The sequence below is a fragment of the Gambusia affinis genome, linkage group LG11 (genome assembly GCF_019740435.1).
Source record: "Gambusia affinis linkage group LG11, SWU_Gaff_1.0, whole genome shotgun sequence".
Classification (NCBI taxonomy): Eukaryota; Metazoa; Chordata; class Actinopteri; order Cyprinodontiformes; family Poeciliidae; genus Gambusia; species Gambusia affinis.
In genome coordinates, this window is record NC_057878.1 from 3,328,328 (window position 1) to 3,353,928 (window position 25,601).

At 41.6% G+C, this 25,601-nt stretch overlaps 1 protein-coding gene across 1 annotated transcript; it reads right to left on the reverse strand.

The window, feature by feature from the left end:
* Positions 1–76: 76 nt before the first annotated feature.
* Positions 77–21,165, reverse strand: ccdc80 (coiled-coil domain containing 80). Its single transcript, XM_044132185.1, has 11 exons — positions 21,081–21,165; positions 19,873–20,991; positions 18,812–19,009; positions 17,189–17,643; positions 14,074–14,406; positions 11,469–11,625; positions 7,637–7,773; positions 6,791–6,942; positions 5,541–5,644; positions 1,659–1,742; positions 77–916 (listed from the first exon to the last, which is right to left on the reverse strand). The coding sequence occupies exons 2-11, from the start codon at positions 20,561–20,563 to the stop codon at positions 594–596; spliced, it is 2,634 nt and encodes an 877-aa protein (XP_043988120.1). The 5' UTR covers positions 20,564–20,991; positions 21,081–21,165; the 3' UTR covers positions 77–593.
* Between the last annotated feature and the right edge of the window lie 4,436 nt (positions 21,166–25,601).

Below are 25,601 nucleotides of genomic sequence, written 5' to 3' on the forward strand. Positions count from 1 at the left end.
GACACACAGTTAGTGATGGTGAATATCAGACAATCTTGTGTGTGAGTGAAAACATGTTTTCTAAAAGTCATTCAGGTTTACTGCACCAGTAGTAAAAACATTTTTATTCATCATATTTGCTAGCATAATATAAATAGGAACATTGTAGAGCAACGTAGACTTTACAGAAGGGAAATAATGTAACAGATTTGAACAAAAGTCGGTAATTGCACTTTAGATGCCACAGATTTCCAATAAATACATATTCAAGCTCATTATCTACAAAAAAAAAAAAGATTTGTCCTGAAAATATGAAAATGTAACTTTGACAAAGCAAGTAAAGGTGGTAGGTGATTATACACGCTTGATGCTGGAAAGTGACAAATACAAAAAAAACCTCCAACCTCTGAATGAATAAAAGCCCCCGACCTGCACCTGGTGGTACGATGTGTTGTACATGTCTGCAGTGAGGACGTGAAGGCAGCTCAGGAGTTTCCTTTAAGTGCTACAAAATATTTCAAAAGACTACATCCCTGACTACCGGGTGTAGGATGGCTATAAAACTTCATGAAAGGACATCAGAGGACCAGTTAACACGACCGACGTTAATCGGCTTAATATCCGTAACCCTGGTGATAGCCTTCCTGGTAGCCGTGTTCATAGCCGTGTTGATGGTAGCCGTATCCGCCGTACTCGTCTTCCGGGCAGCGCATGCCAAGCGACTGCTGGATGGCCATCTCCTGCCTGCGAAGCTGCATGGAGTCCACCAGGTCGTAGATGATAGCCATGGACCACATGGGCGAGGGGTACCAGGACTTCACGTTGCCGTCTTTCCCCACAAGCAGCATGGAGAAGTATTCCGGGCTGATTTGGAAATAGTTCCTCATGTCCTTCACCAGGGTGGCGGAGAGCCCTTCACGCTCCACTGTAGCACTGCCTGGACGGAGGAAACATCCAATGGAGAGTTAGACGGTTAAAAAAAAAAAAAAATCTGGGATTGGCAGTCAGATTCAGAGTCATCCTTAATCCTTCAATTATTGAACTGTCAGCCTCCCAGCAGGGGGTCGTCAACTATTCTCATAAACTCTTTTAGAACTGAAGTATTGAAGAGGTGAATGTGAGACCAGCCATCAAAGAGATGAAGCTCCATCCAAACTGAGCTCCTCATTGTGGATCCTCTCTGCTGTAGCCCTGCAGCTTCTGTCTACAGCTGCTTAATGGTTTGAGTTCAAGTCCATTTAAGCATTTGAAGATCAATTTAAGAACAACTAAATCTATACAAGCGTAAAAGCCTGGAGTAACGAATTTAGCAGAAATATTACAACTATGAAATCTGCCTGGCTTTTGGTATAAAACCTCAACATTTAGGAAAGTTTTATATGAATATTTTTCTGTGATTGTTGTTCGGTATCATTCCTGTTTATTCCAATATACTATATTCGGCCGTTTGCCACACTGAATCAGGTGTTTCAACGGCCCATTGAAACATTTATTAGATTATTACAGAAAAATGATTTGGGTTAGCAAACTGAGTGAGTTTCTGTCAAACAATGCCAATTTTCTCGTATCTTTATTAGTTCCTGTGGATGATGGTTGTACTTTCCCATATCCTACAATAACAAAAGCATGTGAGGACCATGCTGTTATGAAAATGTCATGTTAAACAATAAAGCTCTCACCGTTAATGGGGTAAAGTTCCAGGACTCCGCCCATGTCTGGCAGCTCCGTACCGACCAGCTTCAGGATGGCGATGTGCCTCAGACCTGAAACATCACGATAAACACAACAAACGTCACATAAGGAGAGGGAGAAGCTGCGTCCATCTGTGTCATGTTCATCCGCCGTTCTGCTGATGCGAACCGGCGGTCTGTTCCTGGAACGAACCCCCCAAAACGGCCTTTCTGAATGTGAAGGGAGGAGAACTCGGAGGTGGTCTGGAAAATCCTGCCAACAAATTGTTTCCTCTAAAGTGGGAGAGAATGCTGGCGAGCGCCAACGCTAAACAGCAGGATGAAACCTCCCAGGAGAGGTGGAGGTAGTTTGGAGGTGGGGTGGGGGCCAAGATCAACACAAGAGGAAGGAAAAAGTCCTGATGTAGCTGAGCAGGAAGCTGCTGATAACACACCATGTGCGGGTTTTCTTTAACCACACGTCGTGTTCTCCAGTGATATTGCCGTGAGGCAACAATACGCTGTCACTGTTTCATTCTTTCGGGGGACCAACAAAGCCTAGAAGAAATGCTATGAACTCTTAGGACAACCTTGAAACAGACAATTCTGTTTTTTTAAAGACAGTTTCATTCAGACGTTATTGCATCACAGCAGTCGGTATCTACTGTAGGAAACTTTCTTTCTTTGTTAGAAACATGGAATCGTTCTTTAAATCTCCGCAGACAGCTTAGACCAAGAGTCTGCAACCGTCCAGCCAGTAGTTTCTGTTCATCGTAAAAATGCACCGATTGGAATGATCTTTTCATGTATTTCAAATATTGTATAAAAAACTAAAATGACGTACACTGAGAATGTGCCGATTTTTCTCCATCTCTAATTAATCAGTTATTTGTCCAAATATTTCATAAATTGATCAATAACTAAAACTTCATAAATTCTTCAACATGAAGTTTTAGTCTATTTTTACCGGTACAAAAATGAGCGGCAGAATGTTTTATACCCACCATATTAGCGACACCCATTAGCTGTCATCTGCTGATACTCTACCGAAAGAAGTTACTCCCATGGTAACATAATAAAATCTACCAGCAATAAGCGTCACGTTGGGTCTGTGGTAACAGAAGAAAACTATAAATATATGGCTACACTTAACTTTACTGGATGGCTAGCTCGCTGTTACTGTCTCTTACTCTGCGCCCCCTAGAGACCTTTGTTGGAAATTTTGTTTTTTGGAAGGCTGCGACAAAACCTATTCATCCCATTTAAAGAGTGTATCGTAGAAAGAAACACGATGTTCAGTACAGGTAGGGATGCAAGTTATTAATTAATGAGTTAATCTAAAGTTGATTAGATTAAAACAGAAAATTATGGCTATGGTCAAAGTGCAAGAATAAATACACTGAAAAAAATACCTCTTTGGATGAGCATAAAAAAATCATGGAAAGGTTTTCCACCTGATTACTTTGCTTTATTTCAGCACCATGTAATTCTGTTACTCCTATTTAAATCATATGTGTTAAGTCAACTTAATATATTATGGTTATTCTAATTTAAATAAAATGTGTTGGCCCAATATAATTTATTAAGGTTGATTCAACTCATTTACTATAGTTGGACTCAATGTAATTTAAAAGAGCCAACCCAACTAATTTGCACCAAGTAATTTACTTGACCAAAATTAACGGCAATTTAGTTGAGACCAACTTTTTTTTTTTCTTTGAAGAGTTTTTGCTGCGCTAGTGGCTCGTATTTTTTTGAGACAGTAGGCAGACAGGGTGAGGACATGGCAAAGGTTGCCAGGACCAGGAGTCGAACCAGCAACGTCCACATCGAGGACTAAGGCCTCCAAACATGCAGTGTGCTAAAGCCCTGCACCACCACAGCACGCTGGAGAAACCAACTTATGTTACAGTGATACTTTCACACTACTTATTAAGTTGATCCAACTCATGAAAATTAAGTTAGCTCAACAAACATGTTTCATGCTGAAAGAAAGCTATTTAATCGTGTGGAAATCCTTTCCATGATTTAATTACATTAATTCAAAGAGATTTTTTTTTTAAAGTCAAATTTTTTTTACTTAAAAAAAAAAAAAATGTCTTTGAGAACTTTTTTATTACAGTTCTTAAATTTTTACAGTTCTTAAATGCACTGTATCAGTCCATTTAAGAACTGCACTGTTACAGAACTGTGCAGATATTTGTTTTCTCTGCCCTGCAGTTGTTCAGGAGTTCTGTTTGGATGGTTCTAAAAATGAACAGTAGTAAGAGTAATAAAAGTGATAAAATACTCCATATTCTGACTCTATTCATTTAGCAAAGAAATAATTTTAAAAAAAGAGAAAGTTGTGGGTTAATGACACCACTCTTAAATTTTCAGAAGAGTTGAAGTGACCAGGGTGTGAAACCCTGAATATCTGTTTTTTCAGACCAGTGGAGCTGCCCAAGGGTCTGTCCGGTTTACATTTATCAGCCATATTTCTGTCAGACCTGTCCAGATTGTTCATGTTCGCAAAGTTTTGACATAAACGGCAGTAATAACTTTTAAACAGCAGTGGAAAGGTTGAGCAACAGGCGTTCTGGACAGGAATCCTGCCAGAGGAAGAGACAGAGAAAAAAGACTTGTAAGCATTAGAGAAAAGAAGAGAACAGCTCGGTGCCAATTTCATCATCTGGGATCCTTCTGCGAGCGAATAACACACACACACACACACGCACGCACACGCCCACACACACACACACACACACACACACTGCACCCATCCACCAAAAATATGGGCTTCATATCTGAGATTTACAGCAAACAGAAAAAGTTTGTCATTAATTTTTCACACATGAGGAATTTATTTGTATATTGATAAAAATCCATAATACTTTGGTAGAGTGTGACCACACACAACGCTGGATGAGGCAAATCATACCAGGAAGCAAAAAAGTGTTTTTGATTAGGTTTCACCATTTGGATTTAGTAAATAACCTCATTGTTTTTATTTAAGTAGATAGATGGGCTTGCAAAACTTAAGACATGTTCATAAATTTTAGCATTAACAATTATAGTTGCGTGCTACTAAGGAATGCAGTAAAGAAAAGACAGATTGAAGCATACCAAGTGTTGTGATTATATTGCTGTAAATGAGAGTGTATCCATGGAAGAAAATGAAAGATAAATATTTGTTTCCAGTTTGAATTTAATCTCGGCTTTGAATTTTCTCTTCCTCTGAATGCACAGATCGTATATAGAAGCTGGAAATGCTGACAGCTAGCAAACATGGCGGAAAACTATATAAAAAAGTCTTTGTTGGTGTTGATTCACTGCAGCCCATTGGTTTATCACTAGGAAACAAAATGATCTTTTTTGTATCTCATTTCAAAATGGCTCAGAATCTTCTTGTAAATCTCAGGGAGGCGGGAAAAAAGACGTTAGCTAACATACTTAGCTAAGTCGTTAGCGCTGAACCGCAAAAGAAAAAGAATATGGAGGCTCACCAGCAGATTTGCTCACTGTGTGTGAAATGTGGTCCATTTATTCCTGAGTGTATCTATGAAGACAAAAAAAAATCTCCTTTTTGTTACTTTTTGTTTGAAACTAGCTTCCATTTTGAATTTTTGTGGTTATTCTCAGAGAACACATAGGAGTTAGCTTCCACACAAATTTTTTTTCAAAGCTACTTTTCAGATTCAGGTTTTTTTTTTTCAGCTTCAATTTATTTTTCCCTTTGAACAAACGTTATGGCCCCTATTTAGCTCCATATAAACTGTATTAGCAGATTTTGATAGTTTTTCCTTCTCCTTGGACTGTTTCAGCCATAAACTCGTGATCTGACCTCAGAGCGCTGAGTGAACTGGTCAGACACAGCTTGCTGACGCGACAGGTTGCTTTCGGACGGCTCACCCAGATTGCAGGCCTGGCTGCTCAGGGCGTACAGCTGCTGCTGATAGGACCACTCCTCGTCGCTGGGGGCGGAGATGATGAACAGCCGACGTCTCCATCTGAACCTGCAATCAAGGGAAATTTCCGCCTGAATCTAAGTGGCACTTTGGTGCAGCAGTGAAAGCTCGATGCCAAGACAAACAGTTTCTGCATGTACTCTGCATATTCCCATACAATTACTTCCAGAAGGGTGACAACCCCAAATTATGGTTGAAAACCTGCCACATCACAGCAGTCGGGAAACCAACATGCTCCACGGTCGCCATGGGAACGAAAGGCGGCCTTTCTGCTTCAGACGTCTCGCGAAAATATGTGACAGCATTGATTTAGCCTTGAAAAACTGCAGGGGTTTGTGCTACTTTTAACGTCTGCAGGACGCCTACAGACAGGCAGCTGCTGGCTGCCATGTTCTGACCAAAGCACCTATGAAATCTGGTTCTGCTTGTTGCTCAGAGGAAAAACAGGAGCGACGTGATCTGACCACTAAGGATCTCGACATTCAACTTCTTTGACCAACTTTCTTTGCGTCAGGATGATAAACTGATCAACGCGGTTAAAGTTGATGCAGCAACTAGTCATAGAGTTTTTATTACTACGGTTGAAATTTCTTCTTCCATTCTCTCACATAACTTTGGATAAAAAGTATAAACGCTGTTAAGAGGTCATCATTATTTGTTTTCGAGGTATAGAGTGACATTTTATAGCACAATCAAGTAATTGTTACTTTCAGTTGTTATAAAAAAATCTAAATATCTCAAATATAACTTTGTAATTTAACAGTATAAAATTGAGTCTCTGTCTCTTTAAGAAGCTCCTGCTCTTTCTGAAATTCTGCCTTCAGGAAGTCATCACAACATGGCTCCTCTATTAACCCTTTAACAGCGTTTTTTGCACTGAGAAGTAGCTCCTTCATAGAGCTCAGCTGATATTCCACCAGGTGTTTGCTAATTGCGGCTGGCTAGCATTAATTAGCATGATGTAAAGCTCCAAAACATAGATTTTACAAAATACTGCCCTTTTAAGTTTGTAAGTAATTACTTTTTCACACTGTGGCATGTTGGTTAGGACAGAGGTTTTCACCCAGTGAATGGTTGATGAGATGTTACTTCAAAACGTCTTTGTTGAATTCCCTCTGCTTGTCTGAGACGACTCGAAAACAGATGGAATCTGTAAAATGCTTAAACGGCGCACTCTGTGTTGTTGAATCCCACCTGGACAGGAAGTTTTCCAGAGACCGGGGTTTGTCCTCTTTCTTACAGACGACTCCGTCTCTCTTCTGCTGCTCCATGTCCCGGATTCGGGAGGAGAAGGTGTCAATGTAGTCAAAGACCGCCTTCATGGCGATGGGGACCTCATAGGACTGCTGCTTAAAAATAAACAATAAAAGACATACACAAAAATGAGAAAGTTAGAAGTCAAGTCTATGAAATAAAACATGGCTTCCTAGGCGGGTTGAGAAGTGTGTTTGTGACTTTGCAGTGAGCTTTGCCACCTTCCAAACATTCTTCGCAGTAACTCCAGGGAAGCAGCGAAAACACAGAAGATTTGGTGAATAACAACACGTGTAGGAAAATGCGAGCGACTCTCGCGCCTCCGCGGATGTGCTGAACTCACGGCTCGGCCCGATCTCCTTCGCACCTTTCTCTGTCTCTCTCTCGCCGCCTCGCTCTGTCTCCCTTGCACGCCCACGGCCGTGTACGCTCACAGGCAGCCCTGTCTCTGCCTCTGTCAGCAGAGGATGTGAACACTGGCCTCTTTGATGGGTCTGTCCAAAAACAGCCAGCTGGTTTACTCTGGCACACACACACAGCTGCTGAGCAAATGTCATGCCGTGTGAATTAAAACAGTGTGTGAGTGGAGCTACTGTGCCGGCAGTGCGAGGCCAGGTCACCTTCAAAGAGGAAAGCGGGGAAATGGAAGTTGACGGCAGATGAGTGGCGAACATGCGGACTGAGAGCGTTCACACATCTACGACTGTCCTCACTTTTCCAAGTTACAACTTCAGACTTAAACTGTCCACCTGCTGCTGGCAGGTTCCTAGCAGAGCGGATTCTCACCTTGACTCTCATGTCGGTGTCGGTGAGGACCATGTAGAACTCATCGTACGTCATCCCGAACTCCTTCCTCAGCTCTGTGATCAGCTCCTGGTTGACCAGGTCCTCCTGACGAAGACCCTTCATGGGTTTGTCATTCTCTGGAGAACGAGATGACAGATGCTGTGAGCTTCTTAGCCATTAGAACTATGGCGTGTTCAAAGAACGTTCCAAACCTACGCGCTCCTCTTCACATTTTGCCACATTACAGCCACTTCACTGAATTTTATTGGACTTTAACGGGACGGAGGAACATACATTGGGCAAAAATATGAATTTGACGGTAAAAGATACACACGGTTCAAAATGATCTTCAAAGATTAGTCTGAAAGGTGTGACATTCCTTTGTATCCATCTAGTCCAGTATTTTCCAAAGTGGGGGGGTTTGAAAACTCACCGTCCCACTTTGTGTTGGTCCATCACATAAAATCCCAGTTAAATACACCGAAATTTGTGACAAACTGAAAATGCAAAAGCGGTGTCAATATGTTTCAGATTACAGTCAAAAGATGTAAAATGACTTGGCATTTTCGACACATCCCAAAAAAGTACATTTCCCACTGCTGACTTAAAAACAACGTTGCAGTAAAAAAGGATGTATCTGCCTGGAGCGGCCAGATGGGAGGCTGCGGCGTAAATCACACGCTAACTCCACAGAGAGCAGCTTTCATTCTGTGGGATCCGTCTAGATTAGATGAAGAGGACTGCATCTGGCATGCTGCGGGCCTGCAAAGTAAAAGACAGGCCTCTAATCAGCCGTCCCGTCCCAGATGTGCGCATGAGACACAGACCACAGAACGACGTGTTTTGATGACCGGCTGAGCCGCTCTCTGTTGGGTAGTGAGCACTCCCAACAGGAGTCCAGACTCCCTGGACCGAACACACCTAAAGACCAGGCTGTGTGTGTCCAAAACACTAAATCTCACCACATATTTCTGCTCTAGTTTCTAGAGCAAATATCTAAGTACACTTGAAATAAAACAAGTTTTCAGTAAGAAATAAGCTGCATTTCAAATGATTTGGCGCATTGTGACATTTAGAAAATAAACTCGCTTAAAGGCAACATAAAAAAAAACCCTCTTTTTTTTAATAAAAACGTTTTGGCATTAGGTTGAGGTGGTTTGTTTTGGCCACATCAAAATTGGTTTACTTAAAACTGCAATGGAAACACTTTTTTCACATCATACGAGTCACATGATCCACAACATCCAGGAAGACAACAGAAAGTGTTAGGAGGATCATGATCTGGGATGTTCTTCATGACTAAACACATGAAAAATCTGCAGTTTTTCCAAACAAACAAAATATAAGTTGAGTTATGTTGTTGGATGCAGATAATCTTAGCTAACTAGCTTTGTTCCATTGGCCATATAATTAAATGAAATGGAATTCGGAAAATGAATTAGCTTAATGGAAACATGCCAATTAAAAACAACACTCAAGTTATTCAACAAAATGTTTTTGCATTTCAAAGGAGTGGTTTTCAGTCGTTTCAAAATGTGTGTATTTTGTATAACTGCAATAGAAACTTTTTTTGCATCACACCAGTCAGATGATCAACAACCAGAAGTTACTACTGGTGGAAAACATGAAGAAGACAACAGGAAGTGGTAGGAAGTTGACGGCACAGTATGTTTTTTTATGACGTATTGAATGAACAGACATATATGCGTGATTTTGCGTGATTTTAATTGGGTTTCTTATTTAATGGAAACAAGAAAATTAGCTCTTTTTTTACTTTAGTAGAATATTGACAAAGATTTGTGCACATTTGTAAAGAGAAAGCAGCTAAGGGAGCTTGTTTTAAGTCAATAATTATTTAATATTTATGAAAATGTTCCAGTTCAACTGGCAGATTATTTTACTTATAACTTGGGAATGATGCCTTGTCATGAGTGAATTAATCTGCCAGTGGAAAAAGTACTTTTAAAAAAAAATCAATATTAAGAAATTATTGGTTTAATAGCTCCTATATCTTTTTGAAAAATTACTTGTGAGTTAGTTTCATCTTATTTCAAGCGTGTTACGATGTTTGTACTAAAAAAAATTGCTGCATGACCAGATGTAGTCCTTGAGAACACGGCCGTTCCAAAACAACACGGGGACACTCCGGGCTGGACGTGGAAGGAGGGAAGTGCGGCTAAGCTGAATCAGTGGTGGGGGCGGAGGATGATGTGAGCGCATTCCATCTGGATGAAAACCTCGCCGACACGAGGAGAGGTTAACTCGTAAAGTGGCTTCGCTCCTCGTGAAACAAACGCAGAGGGTTTTGGACGACTGGAGTTTCCTAAGCTCCAGTGACACAGCACATCCCTCCAAACCAGCTTCTATCGGTTTTCCACCTCAAAACAAAGTGGGACCGTTTATGAGACGGTTAGAGTTACGCCGCTGTAAGGACTTCTGATATGGGAAAGCTGGTTGGTTCGCTCCACAGGACCCAGATACCTGCTGTTTGGGTGTGATTGGATCACTGATGCCTCTGCATCACGCGGCTCACTTCTAATTTCTGGACTCGACGCAGTTACATCCTGGCAATACCAGAACTTCAGAAACCCATCCACCAAAGTCTCACACTGTTAGTTATAGTTCATGAAGTAATATAGAAGCTGTGTGACTTGCTGTTAAATATGCAGTTCCACAGCCTTACATAATAACCTGAAGTAAAATCTAGTAGTTACCTTCAGTTCAGTAGTTACCTGCGCGTTGTAAGGACCGAGACCGATGCCGTTGTTTCATACTCATTCTGCTGCATGTTGGCACGCACTGACAGCATCCGGTTTGGGATTTTCAAAATAAAAGCTCCTCCAGACTCAATACATAGAACGGACATATTTAATTATTTCTTGCGCGGCCCAGTACCAATTGGTCCACGGACCGGTACTGGTTGGGGACCACTGCTGTATACAGTATATCGAAAATGACTTCTAAAAATTTGACTTCATAATTTGACACCTAGAAATTGGGCCTCTGTCTCTTTAAGAAGCACCTGCTCTTTCCCACACTCCGCCTTCAGGAAGTCTTCACAACATGCACATTTTTACCACTGTTTCACTGAGAAACAGCTCCTATAATGAGCTCAACAGGTGTTTGCTAATTTCTGCTGGGCTAGTCTGAAGGAGCTGCATGGGGGAGTTTCAGGGGCGGGGTTATAAACGAGCGATGCTGTGATGACTTCCTGAAGGCAAAGTGTTGAAAAGAGCATGAGTTTCTTAAAGAGACAAAGGCCTGATTTTAAATTGAGGAGTCAAATTTTTCTTAAGTCATACACTGTAAAAACGAAGTCTTATCAAGTGTTTTTGGTCTATTTTTTAGCACAAATATCTTAATACATATGGTAAAAGATAAAACTAACTTACAAGTAACTGAGTTTAAGTCAATAATTCCTTAATACTGATGAGATGAAAAGGTTCTAGTTCCGCTAGCAGATTATTTCACTTAAACTATGGGAAAAATAAGTGAAATAATCTACCAGTGGAACTAGAACTTTTTCATCACTATTAAGTAATTATTGGCTGAAAATCAGCTCATATATTTAGCTAAAAACTTAGTTTTAAGTTAGTTTTGTCTTATTTCAAGTACATCACATATTTGCATTAGAAACTAGACCAAAAGTAATTGGTAAGATTTTGTACTTTTGCAGTGTAGTTAATTGATTTTGCAGGGTTTTCTTGAGTAGTACAGTTCCATTGCTTGGAAAACACAATATTGTCCCTTTAAATTTGGACAGACTAGCGTACACCTGGGCTAAAAGATGCTTCCTCTAATTACAATCAGGATCTCATTTAGAAGGGCTCACCTGTCTGATAGTGGTCGATCTTCATGGTGGAGTTGGTCAGGGAGCCAAAGATGGTGATGATGGAAACCTTCCTGATGGCCATCTCACACACCGACTCCAGGTACTCGTCCCTCTGCTGGACATACATTCTGTTCTCCTCACTGGGGGAGGTGATCAGCTGGAGGGAGGGAGGGACAGATTAGGTTAGGGTAACATATACGTGCCATAAAACACACATGCGGCCTGTGCTGCAGCGGAGATGTTTACATTAACCCGTATGAAGTGGCAGAAGGTTTTCCCACCCTGCTGAGAGCAGGGCTGCCATAAGGAATCTGTACTGGCTACCAAACGGAGACATCTAGTCTGCTCAGCACTTTGCTGTGCAGCCCGAGCCGAAGCAGGAGGATTTATGGACAAACTGGAGCAACTGTGAAGCTTTAGAACTTCAGAAGTGCAAAAAGTGGATAACCTAATCCCCATGGCGGCCAGAGGTGTTTCCTGCTCCCCCGGAGTCAGTAAAATCTAATTACACTGTAAAAACAAATATTTGCATATTCAACAGTGGAAAACAGTAAAATTACGGCAGGTAAAATCTGTGAACTATAAAATGATTTAAAACAAAACTGAAGCCGGCAGAAAATAGTTAAAGGGCCTGAAATCTGGGTGAGGTGATGGACACAGAACTGAACATCCAGAGAAACATAAAGGCAGTCACAAAGTCGGCCTTCTATCACCTGAAGAACATTTCTAGGATTAAAGGACTAATGTCATAGTAAGGTCTAGAGAAACTTATCCATTTGTTTATCTTTAGTTGAACTGATCTTCTCAGGTCTGACTGAAAACATTAATCCTCCTTAACAGTTTTCACAATCGTTGGAAATATGTTGTGCTTATGATGTATCTATGTTTTTGTGATGTAAAGCATTTTAAAAGTACCTTGCTGGTGAAATGTGCCAAACAAATATACTTGATTGATTGATTGATTGATTGATTGATTGATTGATTGATTGATTGATTGATTGATTGAATGATTTATTGAAACTGTTGATTTGATGTGAATTGCAGGTCAAAACAGTCCATTTTACATTTGTTCATTTTGGGAAAAGCATGGTTTTTTTACCTGAAGTTAAAGCATTTTCATATACTGTGAAACACTGAGTCCAGCATAATTTTTAACCATAATATCAACAACCAGTATTCTTGTTGTTGCCCTCCCCCCCAAAAAACGTCAATCTTAAATTATTAAAACACAAATCATACATCGCCTCTAAGTCACTTTCTCAACCTAACTTGCTCTCATGCTGCTACGCTACGCTCATCACTCTAGCGCTTTCATAAAATACAAAAAGATGACAAAAAGGCTTCTACATCCCACCTTCAAGTGTTTTGAGAAAAGAGCTACTGAGGATGTTTCCCAACTGTTTGTTGAATTTCTTTAAACTGAGGTTGATGTGTTGCTTTTTGAAATCTTACTATATATCTGTTGTTATCTTTGTCTAATGTTAAAACTTGCAGGGAAGGTTTATTTTATCAGATCAGCACATTTAAAAGTATTGTCTATTTTCCAGCCATGGTATCCCGTTTCATAACTGTGTTGTCTTCAGTTTTTGACTTAAAAATTTTGACTTTAAAAATTTACTGTTATTGAACTCCTCTGTCTCTTTAAGAAACTCCTGCTCTTTTTGAAACTCTGCCCTCAGGAAGTCATCACAACATGGCTCCTCAATTAACCCTTTAACAATGTTTTTACCATCTTTTCATTGAGAAGTAGCTGCTATAAAGAGCTCAGCAGTTGCTCAATTCCACCAGGTGTTTGCTAATTGCTGCTGGCTAGTCTGAAGAAGCTGACTGGGGGAGAACTGCTATGTGAGGTGGAAGCTTTGAAACTGCAGCTCTGAGGAGAGCCGTGGTCCTTGAAGGTGGAGTTAAGTCCAACCAGATGTTTAGCACAGATGAGTGGTTGTCATGGGAGATTAAAAGATTTGAAAAGATCAAATCAACACTACAGGTTTGTTTTTGATGAGGGAATAACATTATGACATGAGATACATCTCAAAAACGTTGATTTCACAGAGTACTGCCCACTATTAGCTGGAGTATGTCTGTGTTTGAGTATAATAAAAGAAAACCTGCAACAAATTTAAACAATCACATATTGCACTAGACCCAGGAGCTTGTATGTTGTATCATTTTTCCACTCAGAGTGAAAGAACAGCTCAGATAAAACTTAACAGCTCAAACTCCAAATGGCCGTCATGCCCGTGGTCAGTGGATGCTAACGTCTGTTTCTGCTAGCAGCGACTTCTTCAGCCGCCACTTACTGACTCAACACAGGTACTCAATCACAGGGCTACTCATGGTTATGAAATTAGTTTTGGAAGTCAATTAAGGCTTATTTTGTTTCCTTTTGGCAAACAGGACAACAGCAGTGGGTGTTAACTGTAATGAACGATACAATAAACCAAACAGAGACGGACCAAAGATGTTGAAAACAAATACATGTAAGGTAGCAATATGTTGATGGACATAGAATAATATCTATGTGCAATATGTTCCCCTGTCATTAGGGTCTGAAGGGGAGGTAATGTGTTATTACTGGACTGTAAATGTTGTGTTGTGCTCTCACCAGCAGCCGCCTCCTGTTCTCAAAGTAGTCCAGGAAGGAGGCCAGGGCGCCCTTGGGAGGGGGCGTTGGCTTCTTTGTGGGTTTCGGGTATTCCTGCTTTTCTGGGTACTTTGTCGGCTTCCTTACAATTTTCCTCTTCTCCTCTTTCTGGGGTTTCTCTCCTCTCCGGTCAGGTTTCTTGATGTTTTTGATGCCGTTCTTTCTCTTCTTCTTATCGTGCTTACTTTTGACTTTCTTGGTCGGACTGGCATCCGGGACAGATTCCGTCTCCTCTGGGTCGCTCGGATTCGGCTGGCCGGGTTCATAGTTGTCCTCGTAGTCTTTAGGTGGTACCTGTAGAAGGAATCATGCTGTTACCATGACGATAACCATAACGATAATTTACCCAGTTTGAAGTTGAAAAATCAAAAGTCTGCCCAGAACTTTAGCAAACCATGGATAGTGACGGTAGCCAACGTAGCAGATCAATTAGATCTGATCATATTCTATTTATTCAAATTAGCTTAACGGTCTGACTATGTCCTCGGTCACTGTTAGAGGCTGCCTACGGTAAGTAGGCGACCCAGTGGAAGCAGCTGAGGAAATTGAGATGTTTATTAATTGGCAAATTTCGATCCAATCAAGCATCTGTGGGATACTCTGGTCAAACAAGTTGAATCCAACTTACAATACTTAAAGGATTTGCTCCAAAACCACCTTCAGGGGTTTAGTGAAGGTTATACCTCAAGAGATCAGAGTCATTTTGCTAGTATAAGCTGCACCAACTTACTATTAGGCAGATAGTTGTAATGTTATGCTCAGTTGATTGCTGAAAAGCGGCATATAAATTTGTAGCAGACTGCCTTGTTCCATGGGAAACAGGCTCATTTTTGGCTTTTTGGGCTCAATTTCTTCCCATAGAATACAAAATAGCTTCTTTGAATCAAGAAAGGGAGAGTCTTTTGTATGTATGTCTATATTTGAGCTTATATTTATGTCTATATAGCTACAGTATCTTATAGTTAGAAAAAACCTACAACAAATTAAAACAATCACATATAGCAATAAACCCAGGAGTTTGTATGTTGTATCATTTTTCCACTCAGGGTGAAAGAACAGCTCAGATAAAACTTAACAGCTCAAACTCCAAATGGCCGTCCTGCCCATGGTCAGTGAATGCTAACGTCTGTTTCTGCTAGAGGCGACTTCTTCAGTCAATTTAAGCTTATTTTGTTTTGTCAAAAAAAGCCAACAGCAGTTTCTTGTTTTTGTGCTATGTCAGGTTTTTTTTATGACAGCACAAACCTGACAGTACTAAAAAAAAACATGTTTTCTGCGTGATAGCAATATGCTTCTGTAGTTTATCATGTTATAACACGATACGTATCTTGTTTATACATGATAGGATCTTGTTAAAACTTGATAGGTATCTTGTTAAAACAAGATACGAAATTATTATGCAAATTGGATTTAAGTGTCAAAGATAAATTTTTTGTTGTGCTATTAAATTTATAGATGGTATTGTGTGTCAGGGCTATTTGAATATCTATCATTAATTTCAGAGAGCTGGTTGATTAGTTTGTCTGGTGAACTCAATTAAAGGAAATCTACTTAAGAAGGATGTTCCACATTATTAAGCAGGCCACAGGTTTCAAGCAATATGGGAAAGAGAAAGGATCTCTGCTGACAAAAATCATCAGATAGTGTAGTTACATATGACAAGGTATGAAAACATTAGATATTTAATGAAAACTGAAGCGTTCTTGTACTGTGAAGAGATTTGTGGATGATTCAGAACAAAGATGGTTTGTACAGATAAAGACATAATGAGGAAGGTTTCTGTTAGACAAACTCATTGGATTAAGAGAGCAGCTGTTAAAATGCCTTTAAAAAGCAGCAAACGGTTATTTGAAGCTGCTGGAGCCTCTGGAACCTCAAGGTGGAGGATCCTCCAGAGGCCTGTGGTGCATCATTGTTGGGCCCCTAACCAGAGATCACTAGCAGAAACGGTCTCAGTGGGTCCAGCTGTACATGAAGGATTAATTTTCAAACAGATTTGTTCACTGATGACTGCTGTGCAACCCTGGATGGTCCAGATGGATGCAGTAGTGGATTGGTGGTGGACGGACACCACGTCCCAATACAGTTGTGACGTCAGCAAGGAGGAGGTGGAGTCATGCTTTGGGCTGAAATCATGTGGGGAGAATCATTGGTCAGTCCCTTCAGAGTCCATGAAGGTGTGAAAATGACCTTGGCAAAATATATGGACTTTCTGACTGATCACTTTCTGTCATGGTTCAAAAAGAAGAGCTGAACCTTCTGTGGCAAAATCTTCTTCATGCATGACAATGAATGCTGCAAGAAATCCCACTGTGTCATTGGCTGCTATGGGCATAAAAGGGGATAAACTCATGGTGTGGTCACCATCCTCCTCTGACCTCTGACCTCAACCCTATTGAGAACCTTTGGAGTTTCCTCAAGCAGAAGATCTGAGGGTGACATGAGGTTCATATCAAAACAGCTCTGGGAAGGTTTTCTGACATCCTGCAAAGAAATTCAAGCAGAAACTTTCCACAAACTCACAAGTTCAATGGATCAAGAATTGACCAGGTGATACCAAAGAAGGTTCTATGTTAACATGTAACTCAGTCTGTTAAGATGTTTTTGATTGAAACAGCTTTTTATTTTATTACATGTGACCACTTGATGCTGCACATTCAAAGAATTTGCAGTTCTTTATAATCCATAAATTGTTTAGATAATCTGCTGTGCATAATAATTTGAAATATTTTGAGTTTTTTATCTTTGAAAAAAAAAAACTTCTGTTCTCATGGGAGCTCTGTTCTGTAAAATTTGATTTATACTGTAATAGTTCATGACTTGAAAATTATACTGACCATCATTTGCATTGACCATTTAGGAAAATCTGAGAAAATTCTCACTTGCATAATAATTTGGAACATGGTGTAAAGTTAGAAAGAAAACTGCTGTTAATGGTTCAAGTGCCTGGACGAACGGAGGGGTGAAAGGACACACTTGTAGCCCCTAGTACAAAATGAGATTACGAACCCGAAGAGAGGCGTAAGGAACGCGGAACAATTAAACTGTTGCTAACAGTTAGCAACGGTAGTGTTACCTTCTCTGCCTCGTTCTTCTTGGCGGACTTCGTCTTGGTGGGTTTGTGTGAAACAGGCACCAGCTTGTGGCCTTGAGAGTCTCTGTTGTCCTTGTCGGTGCGGTTGTCTCCGGTCGGGGTGGTTTTAGCCGGGTACCTCTCGCTGTGGTTGTCATCGTAAGGAACAGCTGTTGTTCTGGAAGGCGGGAGCCACACGGCTGTAGTCTGGGCTCTGGTCGGTCTCTGGGTGGTGGTGGGTCTCCTTGTGGTGGTGGTGGTGGTTCTCCTGGTTGTAGCTTTGGTGGTGGTGGTGGTGGTGGTGGTGGTAGTTGTGGGTCTGGTCGTGGTTGGTGTTGGTGCTGTCGTGGGCCGTGTGGTGGTGGTGGTGGTGGTGGTGGTAGCAGCTGTGGTTGAGACCCTTGTGGGCTTTCTGGGGAACTTCTTCATTGGTTTTCTCTCTACAGGAGGATCAGGAGCTACTCGACAGATAAACAGATCAACTCTAACTTTAGGAAAGTATTCACGGTGCACATTTCATGTGTGAAAAGTTGCAAAAATTGTAAACATTTTCAAACGTTAAAAAAAAGTTGTAAAAATAGTAACCAATATTGGAGCTAAAGTTGTACAAATCTTAACACAAAATATTGTATTAAAATATTTACCCAATGATGATCATGTAAAAAGACAGTGTTTTAATTGTTTGAAATGTATTAAAAATGTAATTTACATAAATATTCATAGCCTTTGCTTAACATCTCGTTGGTGAAGCTCAAAATGAAGCTCAGAGCAGGTATGGAACTTTTACAAAAACAGATTTTTTACACATTTCTTAAAACTGTTACCATGCAATGACTGCATGGTATGAAACGTGAAAAGAGCAAGAGCTCCTCCACCTCCTCCCAGTGCTAATATTGTCATCTGAAGACCCACACCGCGCTCGGTCAAAAACAACCAATCAGAGTCAGGAGAAGGATCTTAGCACTGCCAATCAGGCTCGTTTGTGCACTGCTCACTGTCATCAGTGGCAATGGTAACTAGACCTTAGTGAGGGAGGTGACCAGGAGCCCAATGGTCACTTTGTCGGAGCTCCATCATTCCTTTGTGAAGAGAGGAGAACCTTTCAGAAGGACAACCATCCCCTCAGCCGTCCACCAATCAGGTCTGGATGGTAGAGCGGCTCATGGCAGGCCACCTGGTGTTTGCCAAAGGACAAATCCTCACAGATCCTCCATCGTACATAGGTGAATGCTTTGCCACACATTCTTCCTTGGTCTTACACCAATTCAGCCTGGTTGTTTACTAAAAACCAAATTTTGGTTTCATCTGATCAGCAAAACTTTGTGCATTTGTACTGCTGGGACATAAAACTCTTCTGGCATACCTCCCAAACGAGCGTTGGCATATTTTTGGAGACTTGGTGACCCAAACATGCCAATATCTGTTGCAGCTTTGGAATTTATTTATTTTTTTTTAATTACCTTACAGCGATTCAGTTGTTTTAACCCTTCTAATATGAATCGGACTGCAGATACGGTCATGTTTAGACAAGATCCCCCAAATCTGGTCACCTAATACAGAATCTTTTGGATTGGCTTGTGAAATCTTAATCTTGAAGACTAAGAAGTCTAAAAAGTGTGGACTTGCCTGTCTGTGTGACGTCCTCCACCTGACCCTCCACACCTGCTGCTTTGCACTTCTGGACAAAGCCCTTCTGACGTAGCTTCTCCACCTTCCTCATGGGCGACTGGTCAATGACCTCATACATGGCCTCCAGTCTCACCGGGTAGGGGTACTTCTCCTCCACCTGCAGGGTTTTCTTCAGTAGCACCATTCCAAACTTACCTGGAGGTCAAAGAAAAGTAGAATAAAGTAAAGAAGAAATGTGTGGCCTGCATTGATGTTTCCTGTTTACTCTTACCACCCTAAATATCACTGATTACAACACAGAGTCTGCATTAAGCACTTATTAAGCAGTACACATGTGTTTTAATCTAATTGACCCATTGACCACAAAATTGCGTGAATTGGAAATGTGAAAATAAATTAGCAAAAATAATGGAAACACCCCAATTAACAACAACAAAAAAAACAAACAAAAACACTTTTTTTGATTATTTGGTTTCTGTTTCAGCCGTGCGCAAAAACTGCAATGGAAACATTTTTTACATGGAGAAAAAAGAACTAAATTTCAGCCCCCAAAAAATTCCTCTTCTAAGCTAGTAAAGTCCTAAATTAGCTAGGGGAAAAAAACGTGGAAATTTATGACTTTCAGAAGTCGGAATTTGCTAAGGGAAAAAACCTCCGACATGTTTAGATTATTCGAAATTCTTTGACTTTTGAATATCTTTTACGAAGTGTCCAGGTTTTTCTAGGAACCTTTTTCCGATTCATCTCAAATTTCTGAGGATTTTTTATTTTTTTCGCAAATCTTCCACTTTGGAGCAGAGGAACATTCCTTGCCTTTTCTAGAAAATGTTAGACATGAGCCATATGAAAAAAAATGTATTTGAAATTCTGGGGGAAGTTTATACCTCACTTTCTTCTACCTACCATGACCATCGTATTGTATAAAATATGCATTGAACTCCGTGGTTGAACTGTGAAAATAATGTGATAAAGTTCCAGCGACACAAATACTTTCGCCAGGCACTGCACATCTGTAAAGTCAACACGTCCAGGTGCTGCCTCGATATTTCACACCTTACCCTTCTCCAGTTTGAGGAAGCTCATGAGCCTGGGGATGAGCGCCGTGTCCAGCGGCTCCTGCAGGACCTTCCCCTCGGCGGTGATCCTCCTCACCTTGCCCCCCATCTCGCCCTCCTGATGGAAAATCACGATCTGGTGGACGTGCCTCTCGGCCAGCTCGCAGTAGACGTCCGCCTTCAGCAGAGACATCATGAGCCGGTAGTAGCCGTCGGACTCGTGGGGCGCGGAGATCACCAGAACCCGGTTCTTCCCCGCGAAGCTGGCCAGCAGGTTGGGTGACCCCGCACTGTTGGGCATCCTGGAGATCCTGGCCCTCGCTCCCGGAGTGCCCTCATCCTGCAGCATGTCCGACCGCCGCGGCAAGCCGATCTGCCCGGCGCCCCCTCTCCGTGGCGACAACCCCCCACCTCCCGCTCTTCTGCCCTTCGACGCCCTTGTCCTGATGGGAACTCGGGCCCCCTCATCAGACTGTACATTTCCACCACCCGTTGAGCTCTGTGAAGTGATCGCGGACCCAAATTCCGGGCGCAGACGCCCGACGAAGCCCTCCTTGTCGGTTGCGCGCTGCTGGGCGCGTGAGGTCTTTACGCGTCGGCGGAGAGGCATTCTCTTCAGATGAGTTTGTTTGTCGGCTTCGCTCCAGGTGATCAAATAAATCAGAGCCAAACTGACACAAACAAACGCCCTCATTGTGGATCCTTCGAGTAAAACAAACCCACCCAAAAGGAGAAGAAAAAAAAAGATCCAGCAGCGGAGCTTCGGTGATGTTCTGTAGTTTCCTCACAACATTTGGTATCTTATTAACTCCAGATGAAGACAGACAGAGGACAGGACGCGCAGTTGTTCAGAGGGATCGCTTTCAGAGCGAGCCCTCCGCTGCGGGAGGAAACCAAACCTCACGAAAACAGGCCGAACGGGCTGTGCGTAAACTTTAAATCCACCAGTTCATCCCAGAAACACGCGGGGTCCCACTGATAACAGGAGAAATGTCGCCAAACAACTCATAGCCAAAGAAGAAAGCTGCTCAACCCCCGAGAGAGAAGTTTTAGACGTCGATTAAATGCCGAACGTCTCCCTAATCCTCCAGCATTGTCTGTCTCCAGAGAGAGAGAAACTTCCTGATGAATGAAGGAGAGGAAGAATTCCAGTTTGAGGCTTTGCAGAGAAAGAGAGAGAGACGGATTGCACAGGGAAAACTCGGCTCTACCTCTTTCAAGGTCCTCCTCTGGCAGCTGGGAGCAGTGGAGCCTTGTCCACACAAACCTCAGCCTCCGGACTGTTGGCAATGCGCAGTCAGGAGGAGCTGGCCCAGGACGCGCAGCTGCCACTTCACTCTACAAACACACTCCTTCCGTCTTCCTGTACGGTTTAAAGGGACAGTATTGTGTAAACTCAGCTTTTTAAAAATCTTTTACGTGGTATTACAATGTTATACACTCACAAATCTACCTGCAGTGTTGCTTCGATTCTTTCTTGCATGTTTGAGAAATCCTTTAATCTCCACGGCAACCATTCAGCTGTCCAAAAAACCTCTGGGTGGACCTAGCCCCGCCTTCAAGGACCTAACTCCTTGGAGCTGCAGTGTTCAAGCTTCCATCTCACAGCACCGCCCTCCCCCCTCAGCTCCTTCAGACTAGCTAGCAGCAATTAGCAAACACCTCTGCTGAGCTCCTTATAGGAGCTACTTCTCAGAGCAATGCTGGTAAAAATATTAAAGGGTTAATACAGGAGCCACGTGGTGATGACTTCCTGAAGGAGTTTCAGAAAAAGCAGGAGTTTCTTAAAGAGACAGAGGCCCAGTCTGAAGGCATTAACTTACAAAGTCAAATATCCCTTAAGTCCTGTTTGATAGCATTTTTATAACAATTAAAGGTAACGTAGTTACTTTATTGTACTATAAAATGGCACTATGTGCCTGGAAAACACATAATACTACCCTTTTAAAATATTAGGAGGAAACATGGATGTCAAATATTAGAATATATCTATGAAAAATTCATAAAAGTCAAAGTATTGACTAGAATCTCACCAGACATGTCGATAATAAAACACCCTTTACTCTTACAGGGCTTTAACAAAGTATTCCCTCCCCTGGGCAATTTTTACATGTCACCTTCAGAGATTAATGTATTTTATTAGAATTTGGTGCAGTTGATTAAATGATTTTCAAAAACCGTTTACAAATGAAATTCTAAAAAGTGCCAATATTTTGTCGAGCCACCTTTCAATTCTACTGGACGTACACAGGGACTGTCTTCTGTTTCAAGGTGCAAACAGTTTCATGCTTTCCATCGATTCTCTGCCATCAAGTTGTGCGACGTCTCGGTTCCAAGCAACACCAACAACCATCAGGCCTCTAAAGACAATGGTAGCCGAGCAATTAAAGTTAAGATTTCATTGTTGCCATGTTCTCAAAAACCCGGATTGTTAAATATTGAAATGCATCATTCATTTTTAAATGTTTGAAAGGTGAGGCTCCTCAGGTGCTCAGTGTCCTTGTGGTTCCTTTTCAGTGACTCACGCTGCATTCAGCAACAACAACTTTTTTGCACGACATGTTTTTTTCTTTGCAAGCCATGCCTGTCTGAAGTTCCTTACCCGAGGACTTGAAGCGTTTTCCAGACTGGCACATTTTTTAGATTAAGACTGAAGGAGTTTCTTAAAGTAGAGCAGGTTTAGCTCTATAGTCATGGTTAACAGTCAGCCTGTGATGGCTATTGTTTCACTGTGGTCTGTTCATTTTAGCATTTATGTTATATATAACATTTTATCTTGGGTATGCTATTTTATTGTCTATTAAACTGTTGTATGTTGTGAAAACAGCTTAACAGGGACAAGCATTGAAAATTAGCTAAGGCTACAAATGTTAGCATTCTGTTTTTGTTTATGCTGCAGCCTGACACGTGTCCCCGTGCAAACAATCAAGAAAAAAAGACAGAACAGAAAGGCATTTATATTACTCAACTAGTGTTTTTACATAAACAGACTGACATTTTTCACCCAGCCTTTGCCAAACGGCTCGAGTTCTCACAGACTGGATAAGGAACATCTGTAAAGACGGTCGCCGTAGTTCCATAAGGCAGGACAGATGGCAGCAGCCGACATTTTCTTGGCAGCAAAAGTAAAGAAGGATCTGAAGCACAATTTCATTTTTAACGTTTTGATGATGATCCCTACAGGAGATCCGGTCTTCAATCAAAACCCTAAGGTACTTGTAACAAGGCAGCATGTCGATAGTGTTCCCTTGTAAGGAGAACAACCTTAGAGGGGTCTTGAAAAAAAAAATTGTTAGAAACATTTAAAATAAGTTTCAAATCTATAAGATGACATTCCACAACATTACAAGCAGTCTGTAAGCCTCAGTAGTACACGACTGTATCGTAAGCATAAAGGATGACTTTAGCATCAGGTGCATGTCTGCCATGTCTCCACGTAAATACACAACAAAGTTGGGTCCAAAAATAGAGCCCTGAGGCTCACCAGAAGATATTCTTTTTTTAAATTAATAATAAGATTTAGGTCTGCACCATCACTAGGTCATTCCAACAAATGAATATGCTTTGAGCTGAACCATTTCCGTGTTGCTCTGGGTCGCTGTTGAAAGGTCAGTCTTCACCCTGATGTCAGATTTGTTGAAGCTGCTAACAAAGTTATTCAACATAGAACCTTCAACAATATATTTATTCATAATAATAAAATAATTTTTTTCCTTTCACTTCACAACTATGCACTGCCTTCTTTGTAGCTTTGTAACAAAAAAACACATAAAACATATTTGTTTGTGGTTGTAATATGAAGGAAATGAAGCTAGGAGTGTTAAGATGTGTGTGTGTGTGAAGGACTGTATGTTTTTCTGCAAAGTTGCTGCTGCTTCTTGGTGTGAGAAAGCTCTAAAATAGTGACGTGAATTACAATTTTGTTCCCTGATTGTCCACAATTTCTGAGAAAGTGAGTGATGTAAGTCATATTTGCTGCCTTAGCAAGACAATGAATCTCTGTGCTGTTTTAATGGCTTGTTCAGAGCATGTTTTTCCATTTCCTCTGCGAATGTCTCCCAGTTTAGTTTGTAATTAAGGCCTATGTAAAGAAAAGTCAACCACTTAGTCTGTGTTGTCTCAAAGCAAAGGAATGTTGCGCTACTGCGCCAGCTTACAGCTGCTGCTGCAGTGGGCTCTGTGCAAAGTTCATCAAAAGAGATATCTTAGATTTTGTTTATAGGACTTATTTCTGACTCATTCAATCACATTTGTTGAAGATGATTGCTATAATGCTCGGTGCAACACTGGATTTGTTCTCCATCCACATCCAGTTTCCTTTTATCCTCTTCATCGATGTTTTTCCTTCAGTTTTCTTCCTGAACACCAGCAGGGAAACGACAAATTCGGCTGTTTATTTACAACGCCTCACAAGGAAGGAACAAGTTTGCAGCGACACGCCACAAAAACAATGATGCTCCATTGTTTGTGGCATAGCGAACAAGTGCAACGTTTTTAGTCACTACGCCGGTTTCTCTGTATCGAATCAGCCGATACTAAACCTCAGATATCTGTATTGGTATTGAAAATGAATCAAGTGGATTGGTGCGACCCTGGCAGGGAGCAGTTGGCTGTACATCGTGAAGAAAGCTTGTTTTCCTCCATGTGACGGCTTCGATTCACCAGGGCAGGGTCAGGAACGTCTTTCATTTCACTGACAGGTTTAAACGGAACTCCGGCGTTCGCCAAAGTAGCTTTCCAAAGTGTCCTCTCAGGTCTCCATGATTTACTCTGTAGTCCCAGCTGTTGTTACAGGAGACCGCTGCATTCCTCCAACCGTCAAATCACTCCCAGACCCGCCAAGTTGCATTCTACTTCCATCAAGACGGTCGCCCGTGACAACTCCTGCTTTAAGTTTCTGTGACAGTTTCCATGAGGCCTCTGCGACCTCTTGCTCCTGCTGTACCCTCCTCCCGTGAAATCTCGACTCCTGCCAGAGGATCCCGCCCATCTGGGTCTCACATGTTCTTCCTCAAAGTCTTATTTTGGGGGAGTGGCGCAGGACTCTCTGAGAGTCAGAGCTGTCCGGCTCCTGATTGTTCTCATGTGGGCCATAAAAACATTGAGCAGTGTTCAGATTGCTGGCAGCCTGCTACATCTGTAGCTTAAAGAGAGATGGATGGGGCCACATCTCAGAAAGTCCCCCTGAACTCCATTTGCAGCTGGAATGGTCCTCTATTGACACGTCGTATGTTATTGTTTACATCCAGAAATTTCGGGCATGTGCACAACGCTGGAGGACAGAAAGACGATTCTTTTACTCTCCCTCCGTAGCCACAGCAGAACGATTCCATTAAGAGAATTAAACATGGAGATCTAGACATTATTAAGTTAGTGCAGTGGCCCACGGCACTAAATTACACACAATGCAACATGCAAACTCCATGCAGAAAGACCCCGGACCGGGAACCGAACCCAGGACCTTCTTGCTGTAGGGCAACAGATCTAACTACTTATTAATAACCAAAAAATAAACATCAAGCCTGAAAACATAAAACTGTGATGGACTGAATGTTCTGTTCTTTGTGTGGGAAATATTTTTTTGGTGTTGAATCCTGATGCGCTACTGGAGCTGTTGTCAGCTGTTGCTATGGCAACTGGTCTGTGTGTAGCATAGGCGACACAGAGAGGGAGAAAAAGAATACAAGTGGTTTTGAATTGTTCTTCTACTGTTTTTCTGTGTTATTTTACTC

Bases quoted from the DNA above. Each gene is read 5' to 3' on its own strand.
- ccdc80 (XM_044132185.1), bottom strand. From the start codon at position 20,563: ATGAGGGCGTTTGTTTGTGTCAGTTTGGCTCTGATTTATTTGATCACC. The intron at 19,010-19,872 runs GTAAGGTGTGAA...TTTGACCTCCAG, and splicing joins CTTCCTCAAACTGGAGAAGG to GTAAGTTTGGAATGGTGCTA. The intron at 17,644-18,811 runs GCAAGTCCACAC...TCTGTCGAGTAG, and splicing joins GGAGGACGTCACACAGACAG to CTCCTGATCCTCCTGTAGAG.